Below are 15,612 nucleotides of genomic sequence, written 5' to 3'. Positions count from 1 at the left end.
GTAACAAATTCTTCTGCTTAACATTTTCATTCTTTTTTTGTTGTGGTTTATTTTGTTGTAGGTTGGTTGGAGTACTGCAAGAGATTATTACACATTTCTTTGGTCACCTATGCCAGAAAATTACGTGGAAGGATCAACAGTTAACTGCGTGCTGACTTTTCAGGGTGAATATAAAGCATATCTACCTCTATATTTCAGCCTACAAAGTTTTTTAAATACTTACCTATTTATTACAGTGTTGAGGCTCGTATAATAGTTCTAGACTTTTGCAAACATAAATTGAAGGAAAGTTTTCCGTACTTCACTGTGTGAAGTTCAGTCTTATTTTAGGTGTCAAGGAGATTGTATGAGAAAGTATGTGACTTAATATGGTTTTACATAGTAATTGTCAATAATCATGGCTGATAGAAAGGGAAACTCTGCTGGAAACTGTTCAAAGACAGAAAATTACTTTGTTTAATCATCAGCAGGTTTTTTAATCTTGGCATCTCTTAATGCCTTGTGTCTTTACATTGTCTTTAGTCTCTGGACTTAAACATCATTCCCAATTTAAAGTGATTCTTGTGAAAGAAAAATAATGTAGATGACATTGGTGAAAGTTCATAGTTGTGCAGAGTAGCAGAAGACCTTTTGACACTAAGGAATTAAGCATATGACTGAAGTTTTAAAGAAACTAAAGAACAAACCAGAAAAAGTTACACCGCTGTACAAATCCATAGTATAACTCAACACTGTGGAGGTCAGAGCCTCCCTCTCCCCTTCACAATCTCAAAAAAGATCTAGTAGTGCAAATTACCAAAGTGCAACAAGGAAGAACAAAATTCAGAAATCGCTTCTTTGTAAAGGTGTGGAGTTGTAAGGATAACAGAGCCACACTCGTCCCTTTTTATATTTAATGAGAAAATGGCCTGGGAAGTTAGGAAGAACTTTTTTACCAAGAAGGAGTCGTGCAGCGCTTGAATTGAACAGATATCCCTGGTATGGAAGGTTATGAATTTCACACACTTGATTAGACACGGCCACAGTAGTCTCAGACTGGTGCTGACAAGAGTCTCTTGAGGTTGGGCTGGGTGACTTTTGGAACTTACTTCTATCATTTGTTTCAGCCTGGAAAGGGAAATAGTGAGAAGTGACGAATGTCTCTAAAATCAGCTACCCATGGCATGAGTGGATTATCTGTTGATCATATTTAAGTAGGAGTACTGACGTAAGCTATCAAATAGCAAGCTCAAAACAGAGATAGAGGTGATACTTATATAACACAGCCACTGCACAGAACTTCTTGCCATGGGGCAGTACGAATTTAAAAAAAATCTCTGTGCATTTGAAGTTGCATGTGAAAAGAGCACCTCCATTAAAACTGTTTCATGCTTCTCTGCTTACTAACAGAATTTACTGTACCATCTTACGTTCTTTTTTAATTCCCAGGCTTGGCTTTAATCTTTGTGTGTGTGTTTATTGCTTAAAAGTACAGAAAAATAGTAATTGAAGTCTTGAAATTATTACTGTGTTGGCTTGTCTTGTGAAAGTTGCAAATAGTGATACCTTCGATGAGTTCACTGTTCTTTCTCTGACTCATTTTTTCTGGTACTTTCAATGGTGATTATATCCATATGATCTGACCATTTTATAACCTTGAAATCAGTGAAATGTGTGCGTGCTGTGCAGTAACTGGAAGGAATTAATTAGTTTTTTTTAGTTACCTAAATTCACTGAATGAATTAAATTGGGTTGTACTGAAACTCAAAGTGATCTAGAAACATAGGATTCTACATGCCATTTTCAGCCCTTTTGTACTTGGAAGTTTTACCACACATGAAGAGACTAGGTAACTCTGTCCCATCCGTTACTTTCCAAGCTGACAGTCCACCACTTTTATAGTGCTGCCAGATTTAATCTCCATTCAGACAGTCTCCCAGTTGTGTTTGGCAAGATATTTTAGTGCTGCTGAGATGAGATCAGTACAGTTTGCAGGAGCTTAATTAACTGAGAAAAATAGTAAATGATGTGCAGCATGCTTTAAATATTTTTTTAAGTGATCAGGTAGGTGTGCTGGAAGAAAATAATCAGGAATCTCTTCTCTCCGGGGCATGTTAGATGTTAGATAAAACAAAAAAAGACTAAGTAGTTTTAAAATCAGTTTGTCTGAACTGACTGTGTTTTGCCATAGTGTCACCTTGTTTAAGCATTGAACCAGGTAAACTGAACTGCAGTGCTATATAGGAAAGTGTGGTCAGGTCTAAAAGCACAGAATCCTGAGAATTTGAAGTTCTGATGCTATTCCCTGAGCTACAGTTAAGAAAGTGTAAGACTAATGGAAACATAAAGTGTACGATACAATTGCTGTCCATGTAGCATGTGTAATGTTTCACCACTTGTAGGAAAACTGGCTAAGAGTACTTTGAAAAGTGTTCCAGGAATCTGGAATAAAAGTTGGTGTATGGAACTTAATAATAAAGTTAGAAAAGGACCAGATTGAATTGCAGTGAAGCATGAACAGAAATTGGTGTCATCACCTGCTGGGTTGAACATTAGGTGAGGATTTATTATGCTAATACCATTCTCAGGCTGACTAGGGTATCTGATAATTGTTTTGAACAAAACCAGTTGGTTTTCTTACAATTAAACAGAGTAAGGTGTGTTTTCTTGCATTTACCTAAAAAAGGTAAAAATCTCATTAGTTCTGGAAACGATTGTTTACCATACACAAATATTACTGTACAAATTCGTGTGATGCAAGAGGCTTGATGTTGAAGCTTTATTGGGCAGGAGTTTAGACGAATAGTCACATAGAAATTCTTCTGAAATAATTTGGTAGCAGAATGCAGTATTACTTACCTACAGTAAAGATGATTTATTCTTATCTTGCAAAGTCTAGAAGGATTTTTATTTTTTTTTTTAGATTTTGAAAAATAAGCTCCCTGTTTTCTTTTTTAAACTCCCTGTCCCTATCGATGCTTGCATCTTGTTCTCATTGTGTCATCCATTCAGAGCATTCCTGTGCTTTGGCATTTTAAAATAGGCGAAGTCAATTGTGGTTATTACACATAAAAAAAGCAAATAATTTTATCTGGTAAAGTTGCAGATGTCTTGTCATTGCATGATACTTTGTCTTGGTCTGTCGTCTTCGGTTTTATAAGTATTCTAAGACTAAAAAAGTCGCTTACTCTTTGTTGTGTGATTGTACAACAGTTAGGTAACAATGTGGTCCAGCTTCAGGGCATCTCATTGCTAATAATTCTATCTGTTTCATAAATATATAAACAGCAGCTGTTAGCTAATATACGTTGGGTAATGTCTGTGTATATCACCTATTACTCAAGTGTTTTGGCATTTGTCTTAAAAGCTAGGAGAAATTGTTGGGAGATAAGATTACTAAATAGGATGATTTTTCCTTTCTGTTGTTTTGATGATTTATCTGTGCTTTACTGAGGTAATGATTACGAGATTCATAAGTAAAACATGATCTGATAATCTGTTTCCAGATAGAGAATCGTATTTTTTAGAATGTTTCTTCAAATATGAATTTATTTTGATAGGATATTATCTACCAAATGATGATGGAGAATTTTACCAGTTCTGTTATGTGACTCATAAAGGAGAAATCCGTGGAGCAAGCACACCTTTCCAGTTTCGTACCTCTTCCCCTGTTGAAGAATTGCTCACTATGGAAGATGAAGGAAATTCTGATATGTTAGTGGTGACCACAAAAGCCGGACTTCTTGAGGTTTGATTCAACAATTCTAAAAATGTTGCTTTCTTTTTTTTTTTTCTTTTCTTCTATATACATCTATGCATACACTTACAGGATATAGTATTGAAGAACAAACCAGGAGAAAAAAAACTTATGTATATATGTGTAATCTATGTATTTTTGGCTTCTTCTTCAGTATTTGATGGGAATTTGGATTATTTGCAGGTTAAGCGATTGAAGATTTTAAACTGCTTACAGGTATGGTATAGCACTAAGCATAGAGTGGGAAACCATAAAAAAGTAGATAGTTTCCCATCTCTCACATCTGTACTCTCCAACTAACTGGATGGGGGAAGATACCCTTTGTGTGAAATGGAGGTCATTGTAAGGAAAAAAATGAAGGAATTGGTATACTTTTATTTCTGCACAAGTGAAGAGCCCTAGAAACTAAGCTGAATAATTGCAGTACCTAAGTATACCTTAGTTTATTTAAAGCAGTATTCTGTGTGTAATGTTCTTTGTTAGATGGATGTGGTTACACTTTCATTTTACATAGAGTCAAGATGTTTCCATTTGATTTTTGATGTTTTGTACGTTGACTTAAACATAGAAAACACCCAAACAAAAAAAAACAACCCAAACCAACTTGATTTTATGAGTTGGTTATTGGAAAAATTGCTCAGTACAGTTTCTTTACCTTGCTGTCTGATGTTTTATCCTTTTGTCTCTTGTGCATAAGTACCTATGGGCATGTATTCAATTTACAGCTTTCAAAATTAAAGGATAAAAGACTTAGTACAGAGGTACATCTGGGATATTTTTGCCTTTCAGATATGTACCCACAGCACTAAAATTAAAGGAAAATGTTTTTTCAAACCTTTTTGATTATCTTGGTTCATAGAATCACAGAATGGTTTGGATTGGAAGGGACCTGTAAAAGTGTAGTCCAACTCCCAATGCGCAGAGAAATCTTCAAGCAGATCAGGTTGCTCAGAACCCCGAACCCCGTCCATCCTGACCTTGAATGTTTTCAGGGGTGGGATATCTACAGCCTCTGTAGGCAACCTGTACCAGTGTTTCGCCACCCTTGTGGTAAAAAATTTCTTCCTAATATCTAGTCTACACGTACCCTCTTTTAGTTTAAAACCATTACCCCTTGTTTTGTCGCAACAGGCCCTGCTAAAAAGTTTGTCCTTATCTTATGAGCCCCCTTTAAGTATTGAAAGGCTGCAATTTATGTGCTGGTCCTTAATTTTTTGGCTCTGTGTATATGTGGATTTTTTTGTGAAACTCCTCAAACGCTTTAGAGAGAGTGTATGTGTCTCTGCACTCAGCAGCTGCTTTTTCACTGACCTGTCGTCATCATAATTAGCTCCTCTATATTTGCTGTCACTTGGGAACAGTAAAGGCAGTTCACAGAAGGAGGGAAAACCTGAGTATAAATCAAGACACTACAAAGTGTGCTGTCTAATGGTAATGTAGTGCTATTCAGTTAAAGCAATGAAACTTCAGAAATCTGGGAATAAGGGGAAAACTGTAAAATAACCTAGCCAGAGGACACACATTTTGTGCTGCTGCTCAAACACTGGGGTAATTTATTATCTAGTTATTTGATAAGGATGAAGAGGAGAAAAATTACCAGAAAATGTTTTTGTTTTTACAGTTTAAAATTGAAAAAATAGTAAAAGAAAAAGAAGAGCTGTTAAAGGTAACTTCTGTTCTGGAAAAGGAAACGACACAGCTCAGAGATCAAGTTGAAAGACTGGAAAAAGAACTTAACCATGAAAAACAGAGATGTGACCAACTGCAAACAGAGCAAAAGGTTAGTTGTGTAACTGATTAAAGCTGACTCATAATGTCTGTAATCCTCCTTTTCCAAGAACCAGTTAAACTGGGTGAAAATCAGCTCTCAAAACCCCTCGGCAGTTAGATAGACATTTACACTAGAATAGGTCAGTTCCTATTAACCTCCTGCCACTATCCCTTTTATGTTGTAAAATGGTTAAAATACTTAAGGCTTTTGGTACCAGGCTTGGTAAGATAATCGATGACAACTGTTGCCAGATGTTTGACATTTAACTGTGGAATTCATAGTGAAAACTGGTTCATAGTTTAAAGTTTCTTGACTCTAACTTAAGATGGAGGAAGACTTTTCAAAAACCTCCCATTAAAGAATAACTGCATAGAACACAGGGTATTGAAAATGGTAGAATTGGTAGAATGGTAGAAGTGGTACAATTTTGGTATTAAAAGAAAAGACTTAGTAGAGAATGCTACTGCCAGGGCACACAAAGAGGGAAAAGTAGTCACTTCTCCCAAAGGCTTCACAAAGGTCTGAAGACTTTAAGAGAAAAGAAGCACAAACCTAGAAATTAATTTACTGTGGTAATTGATAATGAAAAATATAAATTCAGCCTAAACCAAAGCAAGCATAATTTATAATTCTACATATGGTAAGGAGGTAATCTGATGTTATAAGAAAAGCACAAAAAAGTTGGACCTGATCTATTTTTACGCTGCTGCTTTTTTAAAAAAACCCAACTTTTAGGAGAAGATTAAAAACATGTGGGAGGGAGGTGGTGACATAGACAAATTTGAAGTAATGAAACCTATATAATTTAGCTGTGGACAGCAGTTAATAGCCTATTTTGAAGTACTAGTATGTGTATGTCAACAGTTCTGCATGATACACCTTTAATAGAAAGGAATTTGTTGCGGGAGTTTGAAACGTTGGTTTGCTTTTGAACGATCATAAGTGAAATGGACCTGAATGTTGGGTGTGGAAAAAAGAAAGGATAAAATCTTGTTTAGGAAAGAGTTTTTCCTTTAAAAGAATTATTTTAATTTCACGTACATGAGAGGACTAGTTTAAAACAGTGGGACAAGAATTAAATACTTGAAAGTATGCATTTCATGGATTTGCAGAATCATAAGCTTGGGTGGATAAAGTTGAATGAGGTACATAGGTGCCTTTCGTTGTCATTTGAGGTTCTCATTTGAAAAAATGTGTGAAAGTAAGTTGTCAGTTCTAGTCCATGTTAGCTTAACCATACCTTTTTGGAACAGTTTGTCAAATGGGATTTTGACTGCCGTCCAACAAAGAGACAGACTCTATAGGAACAAAAATGTCTTGAAACTTTCTCACACTTTGCTGTGAATTTTACAGTAAAAAATGCTTTTGCCTTTAAGATATCAGAACTTTGCAATTAAAATTTAATTTCAGGAATGTTTTATTTTTAAGTTTGTTTCTGCCCTGTGTTTTGTTGAAGTGCTGATGCGGTGTGAAGAACTCACTCTTACTTAGCTGAGCTATAAGCACATCTCTAATCTGAGGCTGATGCTTCAGCGATCTAGAATAGTATAGAATTTGACATATTTTCTAACTCATGCAGTTATTTTTTCTCTCCTTTTTCTCTCACTGTCTTATTTTATGGCTTTTATGTTCTATTCTCTGTTTTTCTCGTTTAAAAGAAGCAAAAATCTGCAGAGTTGAAGTATTTTTCATTTGTTTATATACTAACATATACACTAGTTTATATTTTTTAAAATGTTGAACTTGGGTAAATGTTTAACTATTTGGAGTTCTATTAAAGATATTTCAATATACTTTAAAGCATATTAGAAGAAAGAAAAAGAGAAAAAACAAAATAGCCCATATAAGAAAGTATATGTAAACACTACATCTCATTACCTTTGTAGTTTAAGAGGGAGCTATAAGTGATAGAAATCTTTATTTCTGTTCAAAACAAATTTAAGCTACATCTAACTTATGTGCAATCTCTTAACATGTTAATTTTTTTCCTTTTTGCAAGTACTTCCATGAATGTTTCTGCTTGTCCAAAAGCCCTCTAAAAAAGCATAATAGTACAAAGTACTATATTTAAAATTGGCAATTGCATGATCAAAGGTGGTGGATCCATTTCTACAGACACTTGCATTTGGCTACGATTGAGCGCAGAGCTCTTTATGCTTCTAATGTTTTGGAAACAACTAGTTGTTTGTTACCAATTGTATTGTGATAAGGGGGCCTAGGCCCCTTTATACAACATACTCATCAATCTCCCTCTTTTCTGAAAATCTTACTCTGTTTCTTTAGAACAAATAATGTGGATATCCGAGTTCATGTATTTGTCTTTCGATCAAATAGCTTATTAAGCTATACTTTTATAAGTGAATTGAACAGAATGTGGGTGATGTAGTTAGGGGTGAAAATACTGATTTATCTTACCGTAGTACAGAGTAACAAGTAGAAGGTAGATTAATGATGGAAAAGCTCCAAGTTCATAATATGAAAATGTTATGTTAAACCACAGTTCTCTCAGTTTTCTTAAATCGCCTGTTTTATTTCTGTTCATTCGTATGTTTAGGCTACTTTGTCTTTTTGGTGTTGATTTTTTATCAGTCCTTTGTTTTCACAGATAGCTCAGGGATAGTTTGAATCATTGAGAAAAGTCTATAGAAACACTCATGTCTTGATATAGACAGGATAGTTGTTGACAGACAGTATCATAGCTATGTCCCAGTTAGTGTTTCCCTCCTACTCCTCATTACTTGATCTCTCTTCCCCTCCTACTCACTGTTACAGAATTCTGGGCAGTGGAACTATTGTCCTCTCTCTCTGCTTTTTGCCTAGCTGGCATGCTTCAAGTGGTCCTTCAGAGACTTTTTGGGGAAAATATAAGGAAGAAACAAGCTAGAAGTAGATAATTTTTTAAAGAACATAAATTGCTAAATCTTTTCACATGTAATATAATCAGTGCTCCACAAAGTTTGAAGATTGGGCTCTATGTGTGTTTTTAAGTGGTGAAAAGATTCTCATCTCTTGAGTTTTGAAACCAGGTGAGATGCTCTCTTTGTAGCAGCTATAAGCAGCTGCAGATTCTGGTTTTGCTAACAGTGCGCTTACTGTTCAGGAGATAGTAATTTGTTGCCTTCTTACGAGATAGCCATCTCATTTCCTACCAAAGATAGGAGAAACAAATGCATACAAAGCATAAAGTGATAATGTTGTGTTAGAGTTGTTGAAACAGCTTGTAATGGGTGTTAGGGCACTGTAAGTCACTACTTATCTCTAAAGGTTTCTTTTTTTTTTTTTAAGGCTTGGGTTTGTGCGTTTTCTTTTTAGTATTTTATAACATTGGAGTAAAAAAAAAAAAAAAAAAATCTGTGTTTTCATTTGTTTCCAACACATCAGTGGTTCTGCAGGCATAGTTTTCTCAGGTTGTCATCAGCACCACCATAGAGTATTTGCAAGACCTGCAGCTCTGTGCTAGTCAGTGTTTGTGCTAGGAGGGAGTGTGCCCTCCAAGCCCCCCTGTTTTTAGTGCACACTGTGCATATTTATTAACATTAAGTTGTGTTAATTACCCTGCCCTGCCAAAGCTTAAAGTATTGTAGAATGTGGGACAAATCCAATCTTTATTTCTTTTAGGTTGATCTTTTCCTCTCATGAGAAAAAAAGTTTTCACGGAAAGAGTCATCGGGCACTGGAACAGGCTGCCCAGGGAGGTGGTCGAGTCACCTTCCCTGGAGGTGTTTAAGGAATGGGTGGATGAAGTGATTAGGGGTATGGTTTAGAGAATGTTAGGAATGGTTGGACTCGATGATCCAGTGGGTCCTTTCCAACCTGGTGATTCTATGATTCTATAATTCCAGTGGCCATTTAATACGGTACATACTTGCACTGACAAGATCAATTTAGGGAGAAGTTAAGTGAATCTTTCCCATGCTCCCCTTTCTTCTACTGCCCCCAACGAGCACACTCTTCTAGTCTTCTGAAAAGGGCAGAATTTTCAGTTACAGGCTTTTTTCATACCATGTAAACCATTCCTAGCCTTTTTTTACCCCTCCTAATAACAATAAATTAGCTCTTATAGAGAGTGAAGGTTTTTCTTAATCTGCTGCTACTCTGTGGCAATTTGAGAGTAAGTGCAGAATTATTAAAAATGTTTCAGAAATGTCACATGTTCATCTTACAACCTTGTGTTAGTGTTTCAGAGTTACTTTGTTTTTAGTTGGATGATATTCCCTGATTGCATACTATTATTTAGAATCATGCTGTATGTATGGCTTGCAACTCTACTAATACAACACAATGATGTAATTACTCACTATGATTATTTTACTTACGAAATTGACACATAATGTGTGGTCACTGGAACTGTTTCAGGTTACGTTTAGCATTTCAACTTTTCCTTTGTTTTCCTTCTGAGACAATTGTCTACTGGTTACATACTCAAGTCACAGTAAGTTGCTTTTGCTTCAGTATATTTTACTTGTGGAAAAATTGAAGAACATTGAATCAAAACCTGAGTGGCTTTATCTAGAAAATAATAATATAAATATTTTTAAGCTATATTTTTTAATGAATATAAAAATATGTAACTGTAAGTAAAAAGGATGCATGCTTTTTGGTTTCTCTGTTCCCGGTTTTGTGTGTACTTAAACTGTGCGTAGGCTCTCAGGCAGCAGTGCACATGCCTGCTGTTTCAAGATTTAATATTACAGTGCTGAACAAGAGAACCATGCAGTAGTCATTGTGTCAGTCTTACGTCTGTGACTATTCTGACACTGCAACCATCCAAATTTGTGAACACGGGTTTTGTAGCTTTTGTAGAGAGCAGAGGTTGCAAATGATACTTTTGCAATCATTTGTCTCCACCTAGTGGGAAGAGAGCACTTCTGAGCTGACTTTAGTGTTACAGTGGTGACAAGTATTACTCCTGTTGCAGTGGTTTGCGTAAATGTTTGAGTCAGAAGCAACAGATTTACAGATTACTTGCTCATTCTTTGATGCTGTGAACATTTGAATAGTGTTTCTGTTTATGACATTGGCATAAATTGAGGCAGAAGTTAATTTACTGACTTGAAAAACTTCTTCTTTTGTGCTCTTTGAAAGCTTAGTTCACTATTTAACTTTTAAGAATTGGTCTAATTCATCTATCTGATGGGAAGTTTTAATAGCACATCCATTTAAATCCACATTCTACTGACAGCTTCTGCCCTCACAGTAGCTTTATTCCTGGGAGAGTTTTATTCAAATATCAAGGATTCACTTAAATTGGCTTTTCATGCCATTTTATAAGGAGAGTTTGTCTGGTTAGATATGACAGAATACTGTTTTGCAGTGTGATAAGGCAGGAGTACAAGTGCCACCTCAGTTCAGACTGCATGCATAAAGGTAAGTGAATCACGTGTTTTTTCAGTGCCTTTATGGTATCTTAGGTTTTTGGAATAGAGAGACTTCAAGTGTTCTTAGAGCAGTATTTCTGTTGCCTATCATAGTCACAAAGGTAGAAGCTTAATATTATTGAGTTTATCTGGAGTTGAGTTCGTTGAGTTCATGCAGGCTCTGCATATTAAGCACACTCAGATTTTGCAGTGGCTGCGGTGGTACTATGTTGCGTTCATCATTTGTCCCAGAGGTCCTTTAAAAAGATTGTGATGTCAGCCATGTGTTTTACATGATTCTGTTGGAGCTGCTATGATGTCAATAGGATAAACAAAAGGCTCCTGCAGATGATTTATCTAGATCTCCATTCTCTACAGAGTATGAAGTGTAATGGTTCCCCTGACGTTAAACTATGTCCAGATGAATCAATCCAGCTGAAATGTGGAAAGTGCTTCAGCTTATTTTTTTTAAATAAATTTTATTTGTATGAATTGGTATGTATGTATTTGGTGAATTGGCTTTTTTTGGTTTCAGAGCTGCATAGCTTTTTTTACCTTTCATTCTTCTTCATTACAGTGTGTGCATTCTCTAAAAAGTAAAATAAAGAATGTAGATACTAGCCGTTAATTGAAGGTAAATGTTATAGGAATGGAATAGCTTTTAAAAAGCGGAGAGGAAGTTTTACTTGTGGTAAAAAGTGAAGGTGAAGCATAAAAAACCCATGCTGCCTGTTGCATACTGCAAGGTGTCACAGCTGGAAATAGTCTCAGGTTGTATTTTTCAGGTATATTATTCTGCCTGTTGGATATCTCTCTGCCTTAAGTATGTTTGAAGTGCCTCGTGTGTTGCTTCACAGGAAGGGATTTTGCTTTGCTTCCATTGACTCAACTGTACTCTGAAATGTTTTACTGATGTTGCAAGATCCATTAGAAATAAGTAGGGAAAGTGTGTTGTTCTTGAATGTACAGATTTTTGACATAGTTTTCTGTTATAAAAATGAGAATCTAGAAGCTTTATGGCTCTTCCATTCTCAAATGAAAGATTATTAGTCTTTTTGTAGGAGAAGTTTAATAAATAGATTATAAACGTGTTTCAGGGAACAGCACGGGCATGATCTTTGCATATCCTTTATGAGGTTTCAATCAGTGTATTTACAGTTAGGTTACACAAACCAAAAGTGACTGATCTGTAATTTAGAACTCTTCTTTCAGCAGCTGTTTGTTAGGCATTGTAAACAAACCACATTATGTGTACTGGCAGCTCTTTGCGGGAGGAGGACAGTGTTTCATGTGATTACAATGAAATTAATTTTAAAATAATCAATCTTAAATCTTTTGCGATTTTAGAATAGATTTTGGTAAAGAATTTGGTGCCCCCATCCTCTTGTTCCCTGTCTGAAGGTACATTAGAATTTTCAAAGTGGAATTTTGATTCTGGGAAAGATAAAATCACTTGACAACACATTAAATTGTCATTGTTTCATTTCACTAGTGAAACTTCTAGTAGTTACAGAAATTTTCATTTTGGTAGCTCTTTTTTTTTGCAGCAGTGAATCTACTTAAGTGATTTCTGCTTATTCTGATCTTTGTGGTGTTGTTTGTTTCCCTCTTTCATCCATAAGGCTGTTGCAGCTCTGGGTAAGGGAGGATAAGGAGGAGCTGGATTTGTAACTGAATTAAAAATATAATCCAGAGTTAAAATAACCTTAAAATTGTTGGGTGTTTTTAAATCGGTTCAGTAAAATGATTCATCCTCCTGCTGTGCTTTTCTTTCTCTTAAGAAAGTGGGGAAAAAGTATAATATTTGTAAATGTGCCAGATAAATTAAGCAAACAATAATTACAGAAATTAGTTTTTGTAATAGAAGTTGTACATGTAATTGATATGTTTATTATATTTTTCCCCTTAAGAATCCTTCTAAAACATAGCTGACTTTTACCTGTGAAATAGTCTAAGAGCACTCATTTTAAGTTTTACAGGCTCTGAAACTGCTGTAACCAAAGCATATGGGACTAAGATTGAAGCATCTAAACTGAATTGCTAAGAATTCTGTAAAATAACAAGTTGTCTCTAAAAAGTAATCCTTTTTTCTTTCAAAACTGTAAGCTTAAGTTGTATCTAAACAAGTTTATTAGGTGAGAATCTGTCAAGTATGGAACTTTTACATTTTAATACCATGTCCCTTTAGAATAACTAGCAAAGCAGCATCAATTGTAATGCTGTTTGTGGAGTGCATTTTTTTGAGGCTATTAATTCCTTTTAATATATGTTACCTTTGGCAGCCTGTTTGAACTGTTTGTACAGTTTGTATATATAATGTATCAGATTAAATTCGTTTGAAGGTGCTTGGGTTACAACAGTTACAGTTAGACCAAAGTGGTGTTTAGAGAAAACACAGATATGCATTGAAATACTTTTTACTATACTAGACTTTCAAAACAGGGGCAAGTAATTAGTCTCCACTGCACTAGGAAAGGACAAGCAGTTATAATGTGTGGCGTTGTTGCTGCTGGTTATACAGCAAGTTTTACTTGGAATGCTGACTTTAATTAAAATATCCTGCCTTCATTACACAAAATAGGTATATTTTTGGTTGCAGGAAACTGATACTTCTTAAAAAATAAAGACCTCATGTAAATTGTGAGTCATCTCCAATGCTGTTTTTTTAAAAAAAGATGGTACATTCATGATCCCTTGAAATTCTTTAGTAAGGTATATAATAAAGCCATTTGGGGTTTAAATAGTTGCAGTGTATTAGACCTTTTTTTTTTATAGCTTGTGTAACAAAAATAAAAACCTACTTTATGTGCTGGTATCGTGTTTAGGAAGTGTTTGAGTCAGCAGTTACATTTGCCACCCCTCACAATTCAAACCCCCTCCCCTGTCCCAAAATCATAACGCCCAAACTTCTATTTAGTTGCTTGTAAAAGCAGGACTTAATTACATTTGTGAACAGTGTATTTTGACAATTAATGCGTAAAAGCAGTCCTCATTATATTTTATTGTACTTAAAACATTGTTAGTGAGGCTGGAATTTGGCCAGTAGGGGTTCACTGTAAACTCTGGCTGATGTGTTTGTCTTGATATAACAGTACAGTCTTGTTGTTTCAGGCACTAAGCTTTGTTTAAAAATGAATAGATGAACTAGTGCTTTAATCTTCCAAATGCAGAACAGAAAAACAACTTGTACCTTAGTATCTTCACAAACACTGTAAGTCATGCTGTAGTCAGGCACGTTGGTCAGTCTGTCTTGACCTTGTTTACACTTCAATTCATACCACTGTCATGGTTGATAATAAGCTGAGCTTTACTGAATTTTGATATCAGAAATAGTAGCTTATTATCTTGGTATGTGTGTTCTACTTTAGTGTTATTAATTTCTTTTCTCAATAAAATAGTATTATGTTAAAAATATTGTTTTTCTGTGTTATTTAAGATTACGTGATATTAAAGGGCTGTTTTGTGCCACTGATGATGACTTTTAGCTGTCCACTGCCTTAGAATGGTATGGACATTACTGTAATTAGATAATGAATGCAGTACTTAAAAGCGGCTTTCCATCTTGCATGTGTTAGCTTTCCAACAAAGGAATCTGTTTCAGGTGTTATCATGGAATCATAGAATGGTTTGGATTGGGAGGGACCTTAAAGATCACTTAGTTCTACACCCCCGCCATGGGCAGAGACACTTTCCACTAGACCATGTTGATTGAACCCCCATCCAACTGGCTTTGAACACCTCCAGGGATGGGGCATCTACACCTTCTCTGGGAAACCTGTTCCAGTGCCTCATCAGCCTCATAGTGAAGAATTTCTTCCTTATACCCAAAGTAAATCTACCCTTTTTAGTTTAAAGCCAGTACCCCTTGACCTATCACTACATGCTCTTTCTTGTAGGCCCAGAATCTGAGGCATAAATCCCACAATTGCTTCATGAGTTTCTGTGAGCTTTGTGATACCGTCCACACATTCTAGCTGGGACAATGTAGTGTATGTGGTAACTAGCCCTTCATCAGGAGTTCTTCCATTTTTTTCTCCTCTTGCCTGTAGTTGTTTTTACTGTGGCTTCCTTGGGTAGCGTTAACTGTCTGATCAAATGCAAACTATCCTTCTTTTCAAGCAGAAGAACATGCAACGGAAAACAGAAGTTCTTTTATGTTTTCTAAGCTAGGCAGTCGATAGTAGTTTGCAGAAAGGTGATGGGAAAAGATATAAAATACAGCTTTGTTTGTCCTATACTCTGAAGTCTTCGGTAGTTTCTATGTAACTGAATGCTTGCGCCAGAACAAACTCCATATTGACTCTTTATTAATATATTAACTGCACATAGCAACTTAAAAATATGTATTCAATATATATATTTTTATATATTTGGAATGGGCTCATCATACGTTTTAAGGAAGAGAAGAAATCTAATGACTGTATTTTAGCATTAATACAAATTGTAGTTCTGAAAATATGCATTCTTTAATGACATCTCTTTGCATTTTTTTTTAAGAATAATATTCAAGCATCAGAAGGTCTTAAAACTGAAATTGATGATTTGAAGAAGAAACATGATGAGGCTACTTCAAAAGTTCTCCAGCTTGAAGAAGATATAATGACTGTTACTCAAAGAGCCATTGCAAAAGAAACTGAGTTAGACAGGTATTCATTCATTTTGTTCCTTACCTTCCTTATTTTACTGTTTCTTTTCATAGGTATTTTTTAAACTATTTTTAATGTATGCATTGATTTTCTGTATTAATA

General features: G+C 35.4%; 1 protein-coding gene across 5 annotated transcripts in view; it reads left to right on the top strand.

Annotated features, from left to right (window-relative positions):
* TAX1BP1 (Tax1 binding protein 1) overlaps positions 1 to 15,612 on the top strand; it is a 58,794-nt gene that overhangs the window by 17,487 nt on the left and 25,695 nt on the right. For all 5 annotated transcript variants that reach the window (XM_054058245.1, XM_054058247.1, XM_054058246.1 and 2 more), the window contains exons 3-6: positions 62 to 164; positions 3,540 to 3,727; positions 5,358 to 5,516; positions 15,362 to 15,510. In XM_054058245.1, the coding sequence (XP_053914220.1) occupies positions 62 to 164; positions 3,540 to 3,727; positions 5,358 to 5,516; positions 15,362 to 15,510 (599 nt within the window). The remainder of the gene's footprint in view (positions 1 to 61; positions 165 to 3,539; positions 3,728 to 5,357; positions 5,517 to 15,361; positions 15,511 to 15,612) is intronic.

The sequence above is a fragment of the Cuculus canorus genome, chromosome 2, assembly GCF_017976375.1.
Source record: "Cuculus canorus isolate bCucCan1 chromosome 2, bCucCan1.pri, whole genome shotgun sequence".
NCBI classification, from domain to species: Eukaryota; Metazoa; Chordata; class Aves; order Cuculiformes; family Cuculidae; genus Cuculus; species Cuculus canorus.
The sequence above is the reverse complement of the archived record's forward strand: the minus strand, read 5'-3'. Positions and strand labels throughout refer to the sequence as shown.